At 63.8% G+C, this 17,399-nt stretch overlaps 2 protein-coding genes across 2 annotated transcripts; both read left to right on the top strand.

Moving 5' to 3' along the window:
- Positions 1 to 3,980: 3,980 nt before the first annotated feature.
- Positions 3,981 to 7,724, top strand: LOC116501638 (protein pygopus-like). Its single transcript, XM_032207225.1, has 2 exons — positions 3,981 to 6,966; positions 7,682 to 7,724. Exon 1 carries the CDS (start codon positions 5,317 to 5,319, stop codon positions 6,304 to 6,306), a length of 990 nt encoding a protein of 329 aa, XP_032063116.1. The 5' UTR covers positions 3,981 to 5,316; the 3' UTR covers positions 6,307 to 6,966; positions 7,682 to 7,724.
- On the top strand, positions 7,675 to 17,305 carry ACIN1 (apoptotic chromatin condensation inducer 1). Its single transcript, XM_032207206.1, is given in 12 exon segments — positions 7,675 to 7,812; positions 9,169 to 9,333; positions 9,423 to 9,621; positions 10,416 to 10,555; positions 11,389 to 11,496; positions 13,669 to 13,776; positions 14,351 to 14,382; positions 14,384 to 14,491; positions 14,524 to 14,813; positions 15,349 to 15,449; positions 16,113 to 16,311; positions 17,058 to 17,305. Coding segments are annotated over 12 exon segments (1,836 nt in total).
- The last annotated feature ends 94 nt before the right edge of the window (positions 17,306 to 17,399 follow it).

The raw sequence follows: 17,399 nt of genomic DNA, 5'->3' as shown, positions 1-17,399 counted from the left end.
AAATCCCCCAAAACCCCCCGTTAACCCCTTCCTCCCCACAGCCTCGGGCCGCAGCTGCGAGGACTCTGACGAGGAGCCGGGCCGGCGGCCGGAGCGCCGCAGCGAGCGGGTGCGCCAGGTAACCCAAAACACCCCTTTTGGGGCAAAAAACGGCGGTTTTGGGGCTTCTAAAAGTTATTGTTTTTGGCTCCAGGGCCGAAAAGCCCCCGAGGGGCCCCCCCGGGGCCGGCGCCGCCCCCCCCAGGAGGAGGAGGAGGAGGAAGAGGAGGAGGAGGAGGAGGAGGAGGAAGACGACGAGGAGGAGGAGCCTGAGGCCACGCCCCTCGGCGAGGCCCCGCCCCCTCAGCAAGCCCCGCCCCCTCAGGAAGCCCCGCCCCCCTCCGAAGCCCCGCCCCCCTGCGAGGCCCCCACTGTGGAGCCCCAACCCCAGCCAGAAGCCCCGCCCCCTGCTGAGGCCACACCCCCTTCTGAAGCCCCGCCCGTTTCTGAGGCCCCTCCCCCTTCTGAAGACACAACCCCCATGGAGACCACGCCCCCAGCCGAAGCCACGCCCCCTCAGGAGGCCCCTCCCCTTCCTGAGGGTGCCCCACAAGCTGAAGCCACACCCCCTGTCAAAGAAACCACGCCCCCCGTTGAGGCCACGCCCCCTCCTGAAGCCCCTCCCCCTTCTGAAGCCCCTCCTGCCGAGGCCACGCCCCCTCGCGAGGCCACACCCACCAGCGAGGCTCCACCCCCTCCCACCCAGGCCCTGCCCACCCGCGCCTCCCCCTCGCCCCCTCCCCTGTCAGAAGGGGCGGTGCCGGCCCAGGCCACGCCCCCCGCTGAGGCCACGCCCACCAGCGAGGCCCCGCCCCAGTCGCCGTCCTCCTCCAGCTCCTCCTCCCCCGGGAGCTCCCCCGGGACTGGGACGGTGAGAGGGGAACTGGGGGGACTGGGGGGGACTGGGAGGGACTGGGAGGGGAAATGGGGGCACTGGGAGGGGAAATGGGGGGGACTGGGAGCACTGGGAGGGACTGGGAGGCACTGGGGGATACTGGGAGGGGACTGGGGGGGGTCTGGGAGGGGACTGGGGGTTACTGGGGGTTACTGGGAGGGCCTGGGGCCGTTGCTGGTCCTTACTGGGAGCACTGGTCCCTTACTGGTGCCCCCTGACCCCGCCCCTCCCCCGCAGGGCCCCCAGCAGGAGCCGGAAACACGGTGAGAGGGGGAGGGGCGGGGGGGGGGGGGCACTTATGGGGCTCTGTGGGGCCCTATGGGGCTGGGGGGTCGCTATGGGGCGCTATGGGGCAGCTATGGGGCCCTATGGGGTCCCTATGGGGCGCTGTGGGGCTGGGGGGTCGCTATGGGGTCTCTATGGGGCCCTATGGGGTGCTTATGGGGCGCTGTGGGGTGAAATGGGGGCGCTATGGGGCGCTATGGGGCAGCTATGGGGCTCTATGGGGTGTCTATGGGGTGCTGTGGGGTGGTTGTGGGGTGAAAGGGGGCCTTATGGGGCCCTATAGGTCCCTATGGGGCTCTGTGGGGCTCCATGGGGTTTCTATGGGGCCCTGTAGGGCTCTGTGGGGCACTGTGGGTCTCTATAGGGCTCTATGGGGTGGTTATGGGGGCTCTATGGGGTTTCTATGGGGCGCTATGGGGCTCTATGGGGCACAGGGGGGTCCCTATGGGTCTCTGTGGGGCCCTATAGGGCACTGCGGGGTGGCTGTGGGGCCTTATGGGGTCCCTATGGGGCGCTATGGGGCACTTATGGGGCGTTATAGGTCCCTATGGGGCACTTATGGGGCTCTATAGGGCTCTATGGGGTCCCTATGGGGCACAATGGGGCGCTGTGGGTCACTATAGGTCCTTATGGGGTGCTTATGGGGCACTGTGGGGTCTCTATGGGGCGCTGTGGGGCAGCTATGGGTCCCTATAGGGCTCTATGGGGCGCTATGGGGTTTCTATGGGGCGCTATGGGGCACTTATGGGGCATTATGGGGCCCTATAGGGCTCTATGGGGCGCTATGGGGCCCTATAAGGCACTTATGGGTCCCTATGGGGCTCTATGGGGCCCTATGGGGCGCTATGGGGTGGCTATGGGGCGCTATAGGGCACTTATGGGGCGCTATGGGGCTCTATAGGGCCCTATGGGGTCCCTGTGGGTCCCTGTGGGGCCGGGGTCTCTCCAGGTCCCCTCCCCCTCCCTTCCCCTCCCCCCCCCCCGGTGCCGCGTTGGCCCCGCCCCCCCCGCGCGGGGGCTGCTGGGTAAGCGGCAAGATGGCCGCCCCGGCACGGCGCCCGGCCCCACAATAGAGGGGTGAGGGGGGGGGGGGGGTGAATCTATGGGGCAGGGATCTATGGGGCGGGATCTGTGGGGCGGGGGGATGTGGGGCAGGAGCTGTGGGGCGGGGGGATGTGGGGTGGGAGATGTGGGGCTGGGGGCGGGGAGGGGGGATCTGTGGGGCTGGGGGGGATGTGGGGCAGGATCTGTGGGGCTGGGGAAGGATCTATGGGGCTGGGGGGGATCTATGGGGCTGGGGGGTGGGTGGGGGGCTTCTATGGGGCTGGGGGGGGATCTATGGGGCAGGGAGAACAATCTATGGGGCTGGGGGCACTTCTGTGGGGCCAGGGGATGAATCTGTGGGGCTGGGGGCACTTTTATGGGGCTGGGGGAGGAATCTATGGGGCTGGGGAATGGATCTATGGGGCCGGAGGAAGAATCTATGGGGCTGGGGGAAGAATCTATGGGGCTGGGGGCCAATCTATGGGGCAGGGGTTGGATCTATGGGGCTGGGGGCGAATCTATGGGGCTGGAGGGGCTCCAATGGGGCCAACCCCTGGGCCTGGAGCCCGATCTATGGGGCAGAGCCCCCCCAGCCCCCCCTTTCTATGGGGCCAGCCCCACACCTCCCCCCTCCCCCCTCGCTATGGGGCAGCCCCACTGATTCCCCTCCCCCCCCCAGCTCGGAGCCGCCGCTGCCGATGGATTTGGGGCCCCCCCCTCCCCCCCCCGGGGCCGCCCCCCCCCCCCCAGCGCCCCCCGGACCCCGAGGTAACGACCCCCAAGTGTGGGGCAGGGGGGGGAGGGGCGGGGGAGGGGTGGGGGAGGGAGCACTTGGGGGGCAGCCCCACATGTGGGGGGTGGGGGGACACTTGGGGGGCTGCCCCATAGATTTTAGGGTGCCCCACAGATACTTGGGGGGCAGCCCCATAGATTCGTGAGCGTCTCTGGGACCTACAGATACTTAGGGGGCAGCCCCATGGCTACTTGGGGGGCAGCCCCATAGATATTTGGGGCCCTATAGCTACTCGGGGGGCTGCCCCATAGATCTGTGAGCATCTCCGGGCCCTATAGGGACTTGGGGGGCAGCCCCATAGATCCTAGGGTGTCCCATGGGGACTTGGGGGGCAGCCCCATAGCAACTTGGGGGGCTGCCCCATAGTGATTTACGTGCCCCATAGCTACTTGGGGGGCACCCCATCGATTCTAGGGTGCCCCATAACTACTTGGGGGGCTGCCCCATAGCTCCGTGAGCATCTCTGGGCCCTATAACTACTTGGGGGGCACCCCACAACTACTTAGGGACCCCATAGATACTTGGGGGGCACCCCATAGATACTTAGGCACCCTATAACTACTTGGGGGGCAGCCCCATAGATCTTTGCCCCATAACTACTTAGGGGGCAGCCCCACAACCCCCTGAGCACCTCCGGGCCCCCCCCGTTTACTTGGGGGGCAGCCCCATAGCGACTCGGGGGGCACCCCATACCTACTTGTGGGGCAGCCCCACACTTGTGGGGCACCCCCCACTTATGGGGCGCGCCGCCCCCCACCACCTCCCCCTCCCCGCCCCCTTTTTCTCCTCCCCCCTCACCCCCTCTGCCTCACTTAGGGGGTGCCCCACACCCCCCCCACCCCACACCCCGTGCCCCATAGATGTGGGGCGGGCCCCCCCCCGCCCCACCGCCTGCCCCACACTTGTGGGGCAGCCCCACGGATCTCCGGGACCCCCCAACGTCTCTCTTTTGGGCACCCAGCGCTGGCTGACGGAGCCCCCCCCCGCCGCCGCCGCCCCGCGCCCCACACTTGGGGGGCGCCCCACGGCCGGAGCTGCGCGACCCCCAAGTGCCTCCTCCCGCCGCCGCCCCCGGGACCTCGACGCCCCACGGCGACCCACAAGTGCCCCACGGCGCCCCACAGCGCCCCACACGTGCCCCCCCAAAGGACTCGGCCCGCACCAAAGGGCGCCGGGCCTCCCGAAGCCACTTATGGGGCGCCCCATAGATCCGCGGGACCCACAAGTGCTACTTAGGGGGCGCCCCATAGATCCTTGGGACCCCCAGCTGCTACTTAGGGGGCACCCCACAGAACTCAGAGCCCTGTAGCGCCACTTATGGGGCACGCCGCGGACTCCAGGACCCACAAGTTCTACTTATGGGGCACCCCATAGATCCTCGGGACCCCCAACCGCTACTTATGGGGCACCCCACAGACTCCAGGACCCACAAGTGCCCCTTACGGGGAGCTCAAGACTCACAACTGCTACTTATGGGGCGCCCCATAGATCCCAGGGCCCCATAGCGTCACTTATGGGGCACCCCACAGATGCTCGAGACCCACAAGTGCTACTTATGGGGCGCCCCACGGATCCTCAGGACCCATAACTGCCACTTATGGGGCGCCCCACGGATTCTCTGGACTGAAAATCGCAACTTATGGGGCACCCCACAGAATTCAGAGCCCCACAGCACCACTTATGGGGCACGCCGCTGACTCCAGGCCCCATAGCGCCACTTATGGGGCACCCCACGGATCTCAAGACCCACAGCTGCTACTTATGGGGCGCCCCAGAGATTCTCAAGACCCACAAGTGCAACTTAGGGGGCGCCCCACAGATCATTGGGACCCCCAACCACTACTTACGGGGCACGCCACGGACTCCATGCCCCACAGTGCCACTTATGGGGCGCCCCACGGATCCTCAGGACTGAAAACCGCTACTTATGGGGCACCCCATAGATTCTCGGGACCCCCAAGTGCTACTTATGGGGCACCCCACGACTGCTCAGGACTGAAAACTGCTACTTATGGGGCACCCCACAGATCTCAAGACCCACAACTGCTACTTTTGGGGCGCCCCACGGATCTCCGGGCCCCATAGCGCCACTTATGGGGCACCCCACGGATGCTTGGGACTGAAAGCTGTCACTTATGGGGCACCCCAGAGATTTTCGGGACCCCCAACCGCTACTTATGGGGCACCCCACGGACTCCAGGACCCACAAGTGCTACTTATGGGGCACCCCACAGATCCTCAAGACTGACAATTACTACTTATGGGGCAAAACCTCACTTATGGGGCACGCCGTGGACTCCAGGACCCCCAAACCGTTACTTATGGGGCACCCCACAGATCTCCAGCCCCCCAACTGCTACTTATGGGGCACCCCACACATCTTCGGGACCCCAAAATCTCACTTATGGGGCACCCCACGGACTCTGGGACCCACAAGCGCTACTTATGGGGCACCCCACAGATCATTGGGACCCCAAAACCTCACTTATGGGGCACGCCGTGGACTCCAGGACCCCCAAGTGCCACTTATGGGGCACCCCACAGATCCTCAGGACCCCCAACTGCTACTTATGGGGCGCCCCACGGATCTCAAGACCCAATAGCGCTACTTATGGGGCACCCCACAGATCCTCGGGACCCCAAAACCTCACTTATGGGGCACGCCACGGACTCCAGGACCCCCAAACCTTACTTAGGGGGCACCCCACAGATCTCCAGCCCCCCAACCGCCACTTATGGGGCACGCCACGGACTCCAGGACCCCCAAATCCTACTTGTGGGGCACCCCATAGATCCTCGGGACCCCCGGCTGCTACTTAGGGGGCACCCCACAGATCTCCAGCCCCCCAACCGCCACTTAGGGGGCGCCCCACGGACTCCGGGACCCCAAAAGCTCACTTATGGGGCACCCCACGGACTCGAGGACCCCCAAATGTCACTTATGGGGCACCCCACGGAACCTCAGGACCCCCAAGTGCCACTTGTGGGGCACCCCACGGATGCTCAGGACCCCCCCAAATCCCACTTGTGGGGCACCCCACGGACCTCCCGGCTCGCTGGCGCCACTTGGGGGGCGCCCCATAGATCCTCAGGACCCCCAAGTACCACTTATGGGGCGCCCCATAGATCCCAGGACCCCCAAGTACCACTTATGGGGCGCCCCACAGATCCTCAGGACCACATAGCCTCACTTATGGGGCGCCCCATGGATCCCAGGACCCCCCTGTTCTACTTATGGGGCGCCCCATAGATCCTCTGGGCCCCATAGCCTCACTTATGGGGCGCCCCACGGATTTTGGAGCCCCATAGACGTTACTTATGGGGCGCCCCACAGATCCCAGGACCCCCAAGTGCCACTTATGGGGCGCCCCATAGCTCCTAGGACCCCCAAGTACTACTTATGGGGCACCCCATAGATCCTCAGGGCCCCATACAGTCACTTATGGGGCGCCCCACAGATTCTGGAGCCCCATAGCCTCACTTATGGGGCGCCCCATAGATTTTCTGGGCCCCATAGCGTTACTTATGGGGCGCCCCATAGATCCCCAGACCCCCAATTCCCACTTAGGGGGCGCCCCACAGCCCCCCTCGATCCCGCCCCACACTTATGGGGCGCCCCACATAGCCCTGGCCCCGCCCCCTCCCTCCCATTGGCGGCCACGGCTTGGCCCCGCCCCCTGGCGATGACATCACAAGCCCCGCCCCCTCCCCCCCACCCCCCACCCCTTCCTGATACCGCCCGCTAAGGGGGAGGGGAGGGAGGGGGCGGAGCCAAGCGGCACGAAGGGGCGTGGCCTACCGCAAGCCACGCCCCCCGTGGTGACTCCGCCCCCTTCCGGGTCCCCCCCTCCCTCCCCCCCCCCCCCCCAGGCCCAGCCCAAGGCCTTCAAGAGGAAGATCGCCCTGCTGGGTGAGAGGGGCGGGGCTTGAGGAGGGGGCGGGGCCTCGGGGAGGGGGCGGGGCTTAAGGGGAGGGCGTGGCCAGGGAGGGGGCGGGGCTAAAAGGGGCTGGGAGGGGGTTAAAGGGAGGGGGAGGGGGTAAAGGAGGGGGCGGGGCTTAAAGGGAGGGGTGGGGCTTGAAGGAGGGGGTGGGGCTTGAGGGAGGGGGGCGTGGCCTGGGTGGTGGGCGGGGTTTGGGGGTGGGCGGGGCGTTTGTATGCAAATTAGGGGTGGAATGCAGGTGTTGGGGTGGGGCTTAAAGGAGGGGGTGGGGCTTGATAAAAGGGGTGTGGCTTAAGGGAGGGGGCGTGGCTTGATTGAGGGGGCGTGGCCTGGTGTAAGGGGCGGGGTTTGTGGGTGGGCGTGGCTCTGTATGCAAATTAGATGGCGTCATGAGGGGAAAGGGGAAGGGTTTGGGGAATAGGGAGGGGGCGGGGCTTAAAGGAGGGGGCGGGGCTTAAAGGAGGGGGTGGGGCTGAAGGGAGGGGGCGTGGCCTGGTGGTTAGGGGCGGGTTTTGTGGGTGGGCGTGGCTTCATATGCAAATTAGGTGACGCCATCGCAGCCACAGGTAGGCTCCAGGAAGGGGGGGGGGGGGGTAGCGGAGGGGGCGTGGCTCGTTCCATCAAGGGGGCGTGCCCAGCCCTGACCCCGCCCCCCCCCCGGCGCTCTCTCCCCACCAATGGCAGCCAAGGGGGCGGGGCCGGAGGCGGCGGAGGCGGGGCCGGCGGCGGGGGCGGGGCGGAAGCGGCGCTGGGGGGCGAGCACGGCCGGCGGGGCGCGGAGACCCTGCATCAGCATCAGCACCGACTCCCTCAAGGTCAGCCAAAAGCCCCCTTTTTCGCCCCAAAACGCGCCCGGCACCGCCCGGCACCGCCCCGGGGGGGTGGAAGGGCACAAATCGGGCAGAAACTGGGGGAAAATCCGGCCCAAATGGAGCACATCGGGCACAAAGAGGCTAAATCCTATAAATTGGACTCAAATTGGACCCAAATTGGCCCGAAATGGACCCAAAATGGAGCCAAGTGAGCCCAAAGACGGCAAATGCCAAAAATGGGACCCAAATTGGACGCAGGTTGACTAAAAATTGGCCTAAATACGGCCAAAATTGGTCCTAAAGACACCAAATCCTATAAATTGGTGCTAAGTTGGACCCAAAGTGGCCCTAAATAGACCCAAAATGGACCTAAGTGAGCCCAAAGAGGTCAAATTCCAAAATTTGGACACAAAAAGGGCCCAGATCTGCCCTAAATTGGCCTAAATATGGCACAAATCGGCCCCAAAGACACCAAATCCTATAAATTGGACCCAAGTTGGACCCAAATTGGACCCAAATCTGCCCCAAAATGACCCAAATTGGCCCTAAACTGGTCCCTAGGACACCAAATCCTATAAATTGAGCCCATGTTGGACCCAAATTGGCCCTAAATGGACCCAAATTGGACCCAAGTGAGCCCAAAGAGGGCAAATTCCGAAAATTGGCCCCAAACTGGGTCTGATTCTGCCCCAAATTGGCCCAAAATGGCTCCAAATTGACCCCAAAGACACCAAACCCTATAAATTGGTCTCGAAATGGACCCAAATTGGCCCTAAATGGACCCAAAATGGACCCAAGTGAGCCCAAAGACGGCAAATGCCAAAAATTGGACCCAAATCGGACCCAGATTGGTCAAAAATTGGCCCAAAAGACACAAAGTCCTATAAATTGGGGCCGTGTTGGACCTAAATCCTACAGATTGACCCCAAATCCGCCCCAAATTGCCCCAAAATAGACCTAAAATGACCCAATCCTGCAAATTGGCCCCAAATCTTCCCCAAATCTACCCCAAATTCCCCAAAAATGATCCCAAAAGCCCCAAATCCTCCAAATTGCCCCAAATCCCCCCCAAAAGCCCCAAATCCTCCAAATTGCCCCTAAACGGTCCCAAATCCACTCAAAAGCCCCCGAAATCCCTCAAACTCACCCCAAACCCCCCAAAACCCCCCAAACCCCCCCAAAATTGCCCAAAACCCCCCGAACTCCCCCAAACCCCCCCAAACTCCCCCAAAACCCCCCAAACTCCCCCAAAACCCCCCAAAACCCCCCCAAATCCCCCCCTCTCCCCCTCCCCGCCCCCTGGCCCCTTTGTCATATTTCCGATTTGCCCAAAATCGCCGTTTTTCGCCCCAAACTCAGGGCCTGATCCCGGCGCGCGCCCCCCCCCAGGAGGCGGTGGTGGAGCTGCACCCCCCGGGGGACATCGAGGAGGAGGACGAGGGGGGCGGGGCCTCGGCCGTGACGTCACCGGGGGCGGAGCCCCAAGCCCCGCCCCCCCTGAAGATCTGCCGCACCGTCACCCAGGTCGGGAATTGCCCAAAACCGCCGGAATTGGCCCCAAAATTCACCCCCCCCCCCCCCCCCCCCTTTAACTCTGCCCCTCCCCCCCCCAGGTGGTGCCGGAGAACGGGCGGGGGGGGGAGGGGGAGGAGGGAGGGGGCGTGGCCAACGCCGAGCCCCGCCCCCCGGCCCCGCCCCCCGCCGCTGCCGGCCACGCCCCCCTCGGCGCTGGCTCCGCCCCGCCCGCCGCTGGCCCCGCCCCCCCCGCCGGCGGGGGCCCCTCCCTGCAGGGCGGAGAGGAGGAGCAGAAGGGTACTGGGGGTACTGGGATATACTGGGAGGGACTGGGAGGGACTGGGGGGGACTGGGGGGAACTGGGATATACTGGGAGGGGACTGGGGGGGACTGGGAGGGGACTGGGAGGGGATTGGGGGGGACTGGGAGGGACTGGGATATACTGGGAGGGACTGGGGGGGAGTTTGGGGGGGACTGGGAGGGACTGGGAGGGGATTGGGGGGGACTGGGAGGGACTGGGAGGGACTGGGATATACTGGGGTGACTGGGATATAGTGGGATATACTGGGATATACTGGGAGGGGGTTTGGGGGTTACTGGGAGGGACTGGGATATACTGGGAGGGGACTGGGAGGGGACTGGGAGGGGACTGGGAGGGACTGGGAGGGGACTGGGAGGGGACTGGGACTTACTGGGAGGGGGTTTGGGGATACTGGGAGGGGACCTGGGCCATACTGGTCTATACTGGGAGTGACTGGGAGGTACTGGGGGAGGATTTGGGGATGCTGGGAGGGGGTTTGGGGGTACTGGGAGCTACTGGGAGCGGGTTTGGGGATACTGGGAGCGTGCCAGGGCTATACTGGTCCATACTGGTTTATACTGGTTTATACTGGGAAGGGATCTGGGGGCCCTTGGGTAGAATTTGGGGACACTGGGAGGGGATTTGGGGCTACTGGGAGCTACTGGGAGCTGCTGGGCCTTACTGGTCGGGTCCTTTGGGGCTCTGTGTGGGGCCGTGGCCCCTCCCAGTGGCATACTGGTCCCGTACCGGTCCCGTACTGGTCCGTACTGGTTTATACTGGTTCCTGCTGGTCCCCTAGGGCGCCGCTCGGTGTCGCAGCAGCGGCGCGGGGCGGGGGTGACGGTGACGATCGACGACCCCGTGCGCCCCGCCCCCGGCCCCTCCCCCCCCCGCGCCCGCCCCACCCCCATCCTGCACCTCTGCAACCTGGTGAGGGGTGGGGCCTGAGGGGGCGGGGCTAAAGGGGGCGGGGCTAAACGGAGGGGGCGGGGTCTGAGAGGGGAGGGGGTAAAGGGAGAGGGAGGGGGCTAAGGGAGGGGGTGGGGGGAAGGGGGCGTGGCCTAAGGGAGGTGGGCGGGGTTAAAGGGAGGGGGCGGGGCTACACGGAGGTGGGTGGGGTTAGAGGGGAGGGGGCGGGGCTAAAGGGGGTTGGGGTCAGGGGCTAAGGGAGGGGTGGGGTTAAAGGGAGGGGGCGTGGCCTAAGGGAGGGGCGGGGCTACAAGGGGTGGGTGGGGTTATAGGGAAGGGAGCGGGGTTAAAGGGAGGGGGCGGGGTCAGAGGGGGGCTAAAGGGGGGGGGGGCTGGAAACCAATAAAATTTGGGGGGAATTTGGGGGTTTTTGGGTCTGGGGAGTGCAAAAATGAGGGATTTGGGGTTTTTTGGGGGGTCTTTAGACTCCAAAGATGGGGATTTGGGGGTTTAAAAACCCTTAAAATGAGGGATTTGGGGGTTTTGGATCCAAAAATGGGGATTTGGGGGTCTGGAACCCCTAAAACTGGGGATTTTGGGGGTTTTTGGTGTCTTGGGACTCCAAAAATGGGGATTTTTGAGTCTTGGGAGTCTAAAAATTACGGATTTGGGCTTTTTTGGATCCAAAAATGGGGATTTTGGGGTCTCGAAGGCTCTAAAGTGGGGATTTTTGGGTCTGGAACCCCTAAAACGGGGCCTGGGGGTGTCGGAACCTCCCCCGGTAGGGTCAGAGGGGTCGGGGGCTTGGCTTTTGGGGTGAAAAGCCCTAAAAAAGGTGAATTTCTTTGCCCCAGGTGCGTCCGTTCACGCTGGGGCAGCTGAAGGAGCTGCTGGGCCGCACCGGGACCCTGCGGGAGGACGGCTTCTGGATAGACAGGATCAAATCCCACTGCTATGTTACGGTCAGATTAGGGGATTATTACGGGATTAGGGGATTAGGGGGTCATTGAGGTCATTGGGGGGGCTATGGGGTCATATGGGGTCATTTGGGGTCATTTGGGGTCACTCTGGGGGCTTCTGGATCGACAGGATCAAGTCCCACTGCTACGTCACGGTCAGATTAGGGGATTAATACGGGATTATTATGGGATTAGGGGGTCATTGGGGTCAGTGGGGGGGCTATGGGGTCATATGGGGTCATTCTGGGGTCATTTGGGGCCACTCTGGGGGCTTCTGGATCGACAGGATCAAGTCCCACTGCTATGTTACGGTCAGATTAGGGGATTAATACGGGATTATTATGGGATTAGGGGGTCATTGGGGTCATTGGGGGGGCTATGGGGTCATATGGGGTCATTCTGGGGTCATTTGGGGCCACTCTGGGGGCTTCTGGATCGACAGGATCAAGTCCCACTGCTATGTTACGGTCAGATTAGGGGATTATTACGGGATTAGGGGATTAGGGGGTCATTGAGGTCATTGGGGGGGCTATGGGGTCATATGGGGTCATTTGGGGTCATTTGGGGTCACTCTGGGGGCTTCTGGATCGACAGGATCAAGTCCCACTGCTACGTCACGGTCAGATTAGGGGATTAATACGGGATTATTATGGGATTAGGGGGTCATTGGGGTCATTGGGGGGGCTATGGGGTCATATGGGGTCATTCTGGGGTCATTTGGGGCCACTCTGGGGGCTTCTGGATCGACAGGATCAAGTCCCACTGCTATGTTACGGTCAGATTAGGGGATTAATACGGGATTATTATGGGATTAGGGGGTCATTGGGGTCATTGGGGGGGCTATGGGGTCATATGGGGTCATTCTGGGGTCATTTGGGGCCACTCTGGGGGCTTCTGGATCGACAGGATCAAGTCCCACTGCTATGTTACGGTCAGATTAGGGGATTAATACGGGATTATTATGGGATTAGGGGGTCATTGGGGGGTTATTGGGGTCATACGGGGTCATATCAGGTCATTTGGGGTCACTCTGGGGGCTTCTGGATAGACAGGATCAAGTCCCACTGCTACGTCACGGTGAGATTAGGGGATTAATATGGGATTAGGGGATTATTAGGGGATTAGGGGGTCATTGGGGGGTTATTGGGGTCCTTATGGTGTTTTTGGGGTGTTTTTGGGGCAGTTATCGGCTGTATATGGTGTTTTTGGGGTGTTATGGGATATTTTGGGGGTGTTTTGGGGGCATTTTTGGTGTTTCCGGTGTGTTTTGGGGGTTCTAACGCTGTTTTTGGGGTGTTTTTGGGGCGTTTTTGGGGTTCTGACTCTGTTTTTGGAGTGTTTTTGGGGTATTTATGGTGTTTTCGGGGTGGTTTTGGGGTTCTGACTCTGTTTCAGGGTATTTTGGGGGTATTTATGGCGTTTTTGTGGTGTTTCTGTGGTTCTGACTCTGTTTTGGTGTGTTTTTGGGGTGTTTTGGGGGTTCTGACTCATTTTCGGGGTGTTTTTGGGGTGTTTCTGTTGTTCTGACCCTGTTTTTGGGGTGTTTTCGGGGTGTTTTTGGGGTTCTGACTGTTTCTGGGGTTGTTTTTGGGGTGTTTTTGGGGGTTCTGACTCATTTTCGGGGTGTTTTGGGGGTGTTTTGGGGGTCCTGACCCTGTTTTTGGGGTGTTTTGGGGTGTTTCTGTGGTTCTGACTCATTTTCGGGGTGTTTTGGGGGTGTTTTGGGGGTCCTGACCCTGTTTTCGGGGTGTTTTGGGGGTGTTTCGGGGGTCCTGACCCTGTTTTTGGGGTGTTTTGGGGGTGTTTTGGGGGTCCTGACCCTGTTTTTGGGGTGTTTTCGGGGTGTTTCTGTGGTTCTGACCCTGTTTTCGGGGTGTTTTTGGGGGTTCTGACTCATTTTCGGGGTGTTTTGGGGGTGTTTTGGGGGTCCTGACCCTGTTTTTGGGGTGTTTTTGGGGTGTTTCTGTGGTTCTGACTCATTTTCGAGGTGTTTTTGGGGTGTTTTGGGGGTCCTGACCCTGTTTTTGGGGTGTTTTTGGGGTGTTTTTGGGGTTCTGACTCATTTTCGGGGTGTTTTTGGGGTGTTTTGGGGGTGTTTCTGTGGTTCTGACCCTGTTTTTGGGGTGTTTTGGGGGTGTTTTGGGGGTCCTGACCCTGTTTTTGGGTGTCCCGCAGTACTCGTCGGTGGAGGAGGCTGTGGCCACGCGGAACGCCCTGCACGGGGTGAAGTGGCCCCAGTCCAACCCCAAGCTGCTGGCGGCCGACTTCGCCGAGCAGGACGAGGTGGGGGGCTATGGGGGGGGTATGGGGTCGGGGGGGACACGGGGGGCTATGGGGTGGGTTATGGGGTGGGTATGGGGGCATATGGGGGGATTTGGGGGGGTTATGGGGGGGTTATGGGGGGTTATGGGGGGATATGGGGGGGTTATGGGGGGATTTGGGGGGTTATAGGGGGATATGGGGGGTTATGGGGTGGGTATGGGGGGATTTGGGGGGTTATGGGGGGGTTATGGGGGGTTATGGGGTGGTTGTGGGGCGCTATGGGGTGGCTATGGGGTCTCTGGGGTGCTATGGGGGGATATGGGGTGGTTATGGGGCAGTTATGGGGTGCTATGGGGTGGTTTTGGGGTCTCTATGGGTCCCTATGGGGCTCTATGGGGTCCCTATGGGGTGCTATGGGGCAGCTGCGGGTCCCTATGGGTCCCTATGGGGCTCTGTGGGTCCCTATAGCTCCCTATGGGTCCCTATGGGGTCCCCCTGCGCTCCCCAGTGGGCGGAGCCACCCTTGGGGAGGGGGGCGTGTCCACTCGGTGGGCGTGCCCCCCTCTAACCCCGCCCCTTTCCCCTCCCCCCCCAGCTGGACTTCCACCGGGGCCTCCCCTCCGACACCTCGTGGGCGGGGCCGGGCAGCGCAGGCTCCGCCCCCTCCCCCCTCGCCCCCCACCCCTCCCACCTGGGGCGGGGCGGGGGCGGGGGGGCGGGGCCGGGCGGCGGGGGGGCGGGGCCTGTCCCGGGGGGGGCGGGGCTGAGGGCGGAGCGCGAGCGGGCCCAGGCCCGGCGGGAGCGGGCGCGGGGGGAGCGGGAGTGGGACCGCGACAAGGCCCCGCCCCCCCGCTCGCCAAGCCCCGCCCCCGAGCCCGGAGGCCACGCCCACCACCACCACCACGGAGGAGGAGGGGGAGGCTCCGCCCACTCGGCCGCCGGAGGGGGCGGGGCTGGAGGAGGAGCCGCAGGGGGAGGGGGAGGGGCCCGGCCACGCCCCCAGCGCGGAGGGGACAGGGAGAGGCCACGCCCACGGGAGGGGAGGGCGGAGAAGAGAGGTGAGGGGCGGGGCTTAGCGCAAAGGGGCGGGGCTTGGGGGAGGGGCTTGAGGGAGGGGGCGGGGGTTAAGGGGAGGGGAGGGGCCTAAGGGGAAGGGGTGGGGCTTGGAGGAGGGGTTTAAAGAGATGGCTCGAAGGGGTGGGGCTTAATGGAAAAGGGGGAGGGGCTAAAAGGGGTAGGGGAGGGGTTAATGAAGAAGGGGCAGGGCTTAAAGGGAAGGGGAGGGGTTAAAGGGTGTGGGAGGGGCTTAAAGGGGAGGGAAAGGGAGGAGGGTATGGGAAAAGGGGCGGGGCTAAGAGGGGAGGGGCTAAATGGCGAGGGGGCGGGGCTAAATGAATAGGGGAGGGGCTGAGGGAGGAGGGGGCGGGGTTTAAGAGGAGGTGGGCGGGGCTTATTGGAAGGGCAGGGGCTGGGTATACAGGGCTGGAGGCGGGGTTAAAGGGAAAGGGGCGGGGCTAAAGGGAAGCGGGGTTTCGGGCTGTGGGCGGGGCTCGGGAGGGAAGGGGGCGTGTCCTGACGAGGCCCCGCCCCCAGAGAAGCCGCCCGAGGAGCCCCCGGCCAAGCTGTTGGACGACCTCTTCCGCAAGACCAAGGCGGCGCCCTGCATCTATTGGCTGCCGCTCACCGACAGCCAGGTGGGCGGGGCCTGGGGGGCGGGGTCACACCCGGGGGGCGGGGTCTCAACAAGTGGGCGTGGTTACGGCGTGGGCGGGGCTTCCCGAAAGGGGGCGTGGGGGGGAGGCACGCTGGGGCTTTAAGGGGAGGGGGGCGTGGTCTGGGAAAGTGGGCGTGGTTAGGAAAGAGGCGTGGTTAGAACCAGTGGGCGTGGTCACGGGGATGGGCGTGGCTTCCCCTTTGTGCTCCGTCTGAGTGCTACTGTATAAGGGGGTGGGTGGGGTTTAGGGGAGTGGGCGTGACTTGTGGGTGCTGGGCGTGGCCTGGGTGGGCGTGGCGACTTGGGGGCGTGGCTACGAAGTGGGCGGGGCCTCCTTGTCTCATCCTAACCCTGTACCTAAGGGGGTTGGGTTGGGTTTTAGGGGGGTGGGCGGGGTTTGGGCGGGGTGGGCGTGGTCTTAGGTTGGTGGGAGGAGCCTAAGGTAAGCGCGGCATATTGGGGGCGTGGCTACGAAGTGGGCGTGGCCTCTCTGTGCCCCTAACCCCAGATCCAAGCGGGTTGTATGGGGGTGGGCGTGGTTTAAAGCTGCTGGGCGGGGCCTAGGCCGGGTGGGCGTGCCCTCTCGGTGGGCGTGCCCTCTCGGTGGGCGTGCCTGACCGCAGGCCCCGCCCCTTTCCCGCAGTTCATCCAGAAGCAGGCGGAGCGAGCGGCCCGGGCCCGGGAGCGGGAGCGGCGGCGCAAGGAGCAGGAGGAGGAGGAGCAGCGGCTGCGGGGGGGCGGGGCCAGCGCCAAGCGGGGCGGGGCCGGGGGCGGGGCCAGCTCGCGGGACCGCCCCCCTCCGCCCCCGCCCCCTCCGCCGCCCCCCCCGCCCTCCTCGCAAGGCTCCGCCCCCGGCTCCGCCCCCTCCTCCTCCTCCTCGGCCCCGCCCCCCCCCTCCCGCCGGGACCCCCCCAAGCGCCGCAGCCGCAGCCGCAGCACCCCCCTGAGGGACCGGGGGGGGCGCCGCTGAACGGCCCCAAAAACAGCCTTTTTCCACCCAAAATCGCCACGGCCGCGCCCCTCGCCTCGCGCCCCGCCCCCTCTCGGCCCCGCCCACCCGACCCGGCCCCTCCCCTCCCCGCCCTCCCCCCCCCGCGGTTGAGAATAAAAAGAGAGAAGGAAGAAATTGGGGTTTTTTGGGGGGAATTGGGGGTTTTGGGGGGTTTTTGGGAAGATTTGGGGTTTTTTGGGGTCCTACGCGGGGTTATGGGGGAAGAAAAGTGGAAATGGGGCGTTTTTTTTGGGTAGAATTTGGGGGTTTTTGGGTGTTGTGGGGTCGTTGTGGGGGCCTTACGGGGTCTTGAGGAGGTTTTGGGGGAATTTGGGGGAGATTTGGGGGAATTATGGGATTTGCGGTTTTTTGGGGTCCTAGGGGGGGTTTGGGGGGATTATGGGGGGCTTTAAGGGGTCCCGGGGGGGTTGTGGGGGAATTTTGGGGGCTTATGGGGGTCTTGGGGGGGTCTAGGGGTGGGTTATGGGGTCTGAAGGGGCTCTATGGGGGATTTTGGGTGGATTTTGGGGATTTTCGGGGCTTTCTGGGGGGCTTTGTGGTACCTGAGGGGGGTTTGTGGTCTCTGAGCCCCCTCAGGACCCTCAGCCCCTTCCCCTCTGAGGCGTTTCCCGCCTCCGCACCCCATTGGTCGAGCCGCGCGTCAATCACTTCACCCCGCACTCCCATTGGTCGCTTCGCCTCGTTCGTCTCCGCCCCCACACGCGCTGCGAGGCACTTCCCGCCTCCGCTTCCCATTGGTCAATCTGTGCGTCAATCACCGCCCTCTGCCCTCCCACTGGTTCCTCCGCCTCTTTGATCCCCACCCTCCCCACGCGCTGCCGTGAGGCGAAGTGGGCGGGACCCTCCCCGCCCGGCTCGCCCTCCCATTGGCCCAGCGGCCGCGGCGGCGCGTCCTGATTGGTTCAGCTGCCACGGCGG

The sequence above is a fragment of the Aythya fuligula genome, unplaced genomic scaffold, assembly GCF_009819795.1.
Source record: "Aythya fuligula isolate bAytFul2 unplaced genomic scaffold, bAytFul2.pri scaffold_54_arrow_ctg1, whole genome shotgun sequence".
Classification (NCBI taxonomy): Eukaryota; Metazoa; Chordata; class Aves; order Anseriformes; family Anatidae; genus Aythya; species Aythya fuligula.
This window is presented reverse-complemented; position numbering and strand designations above follow the sequence as displayed.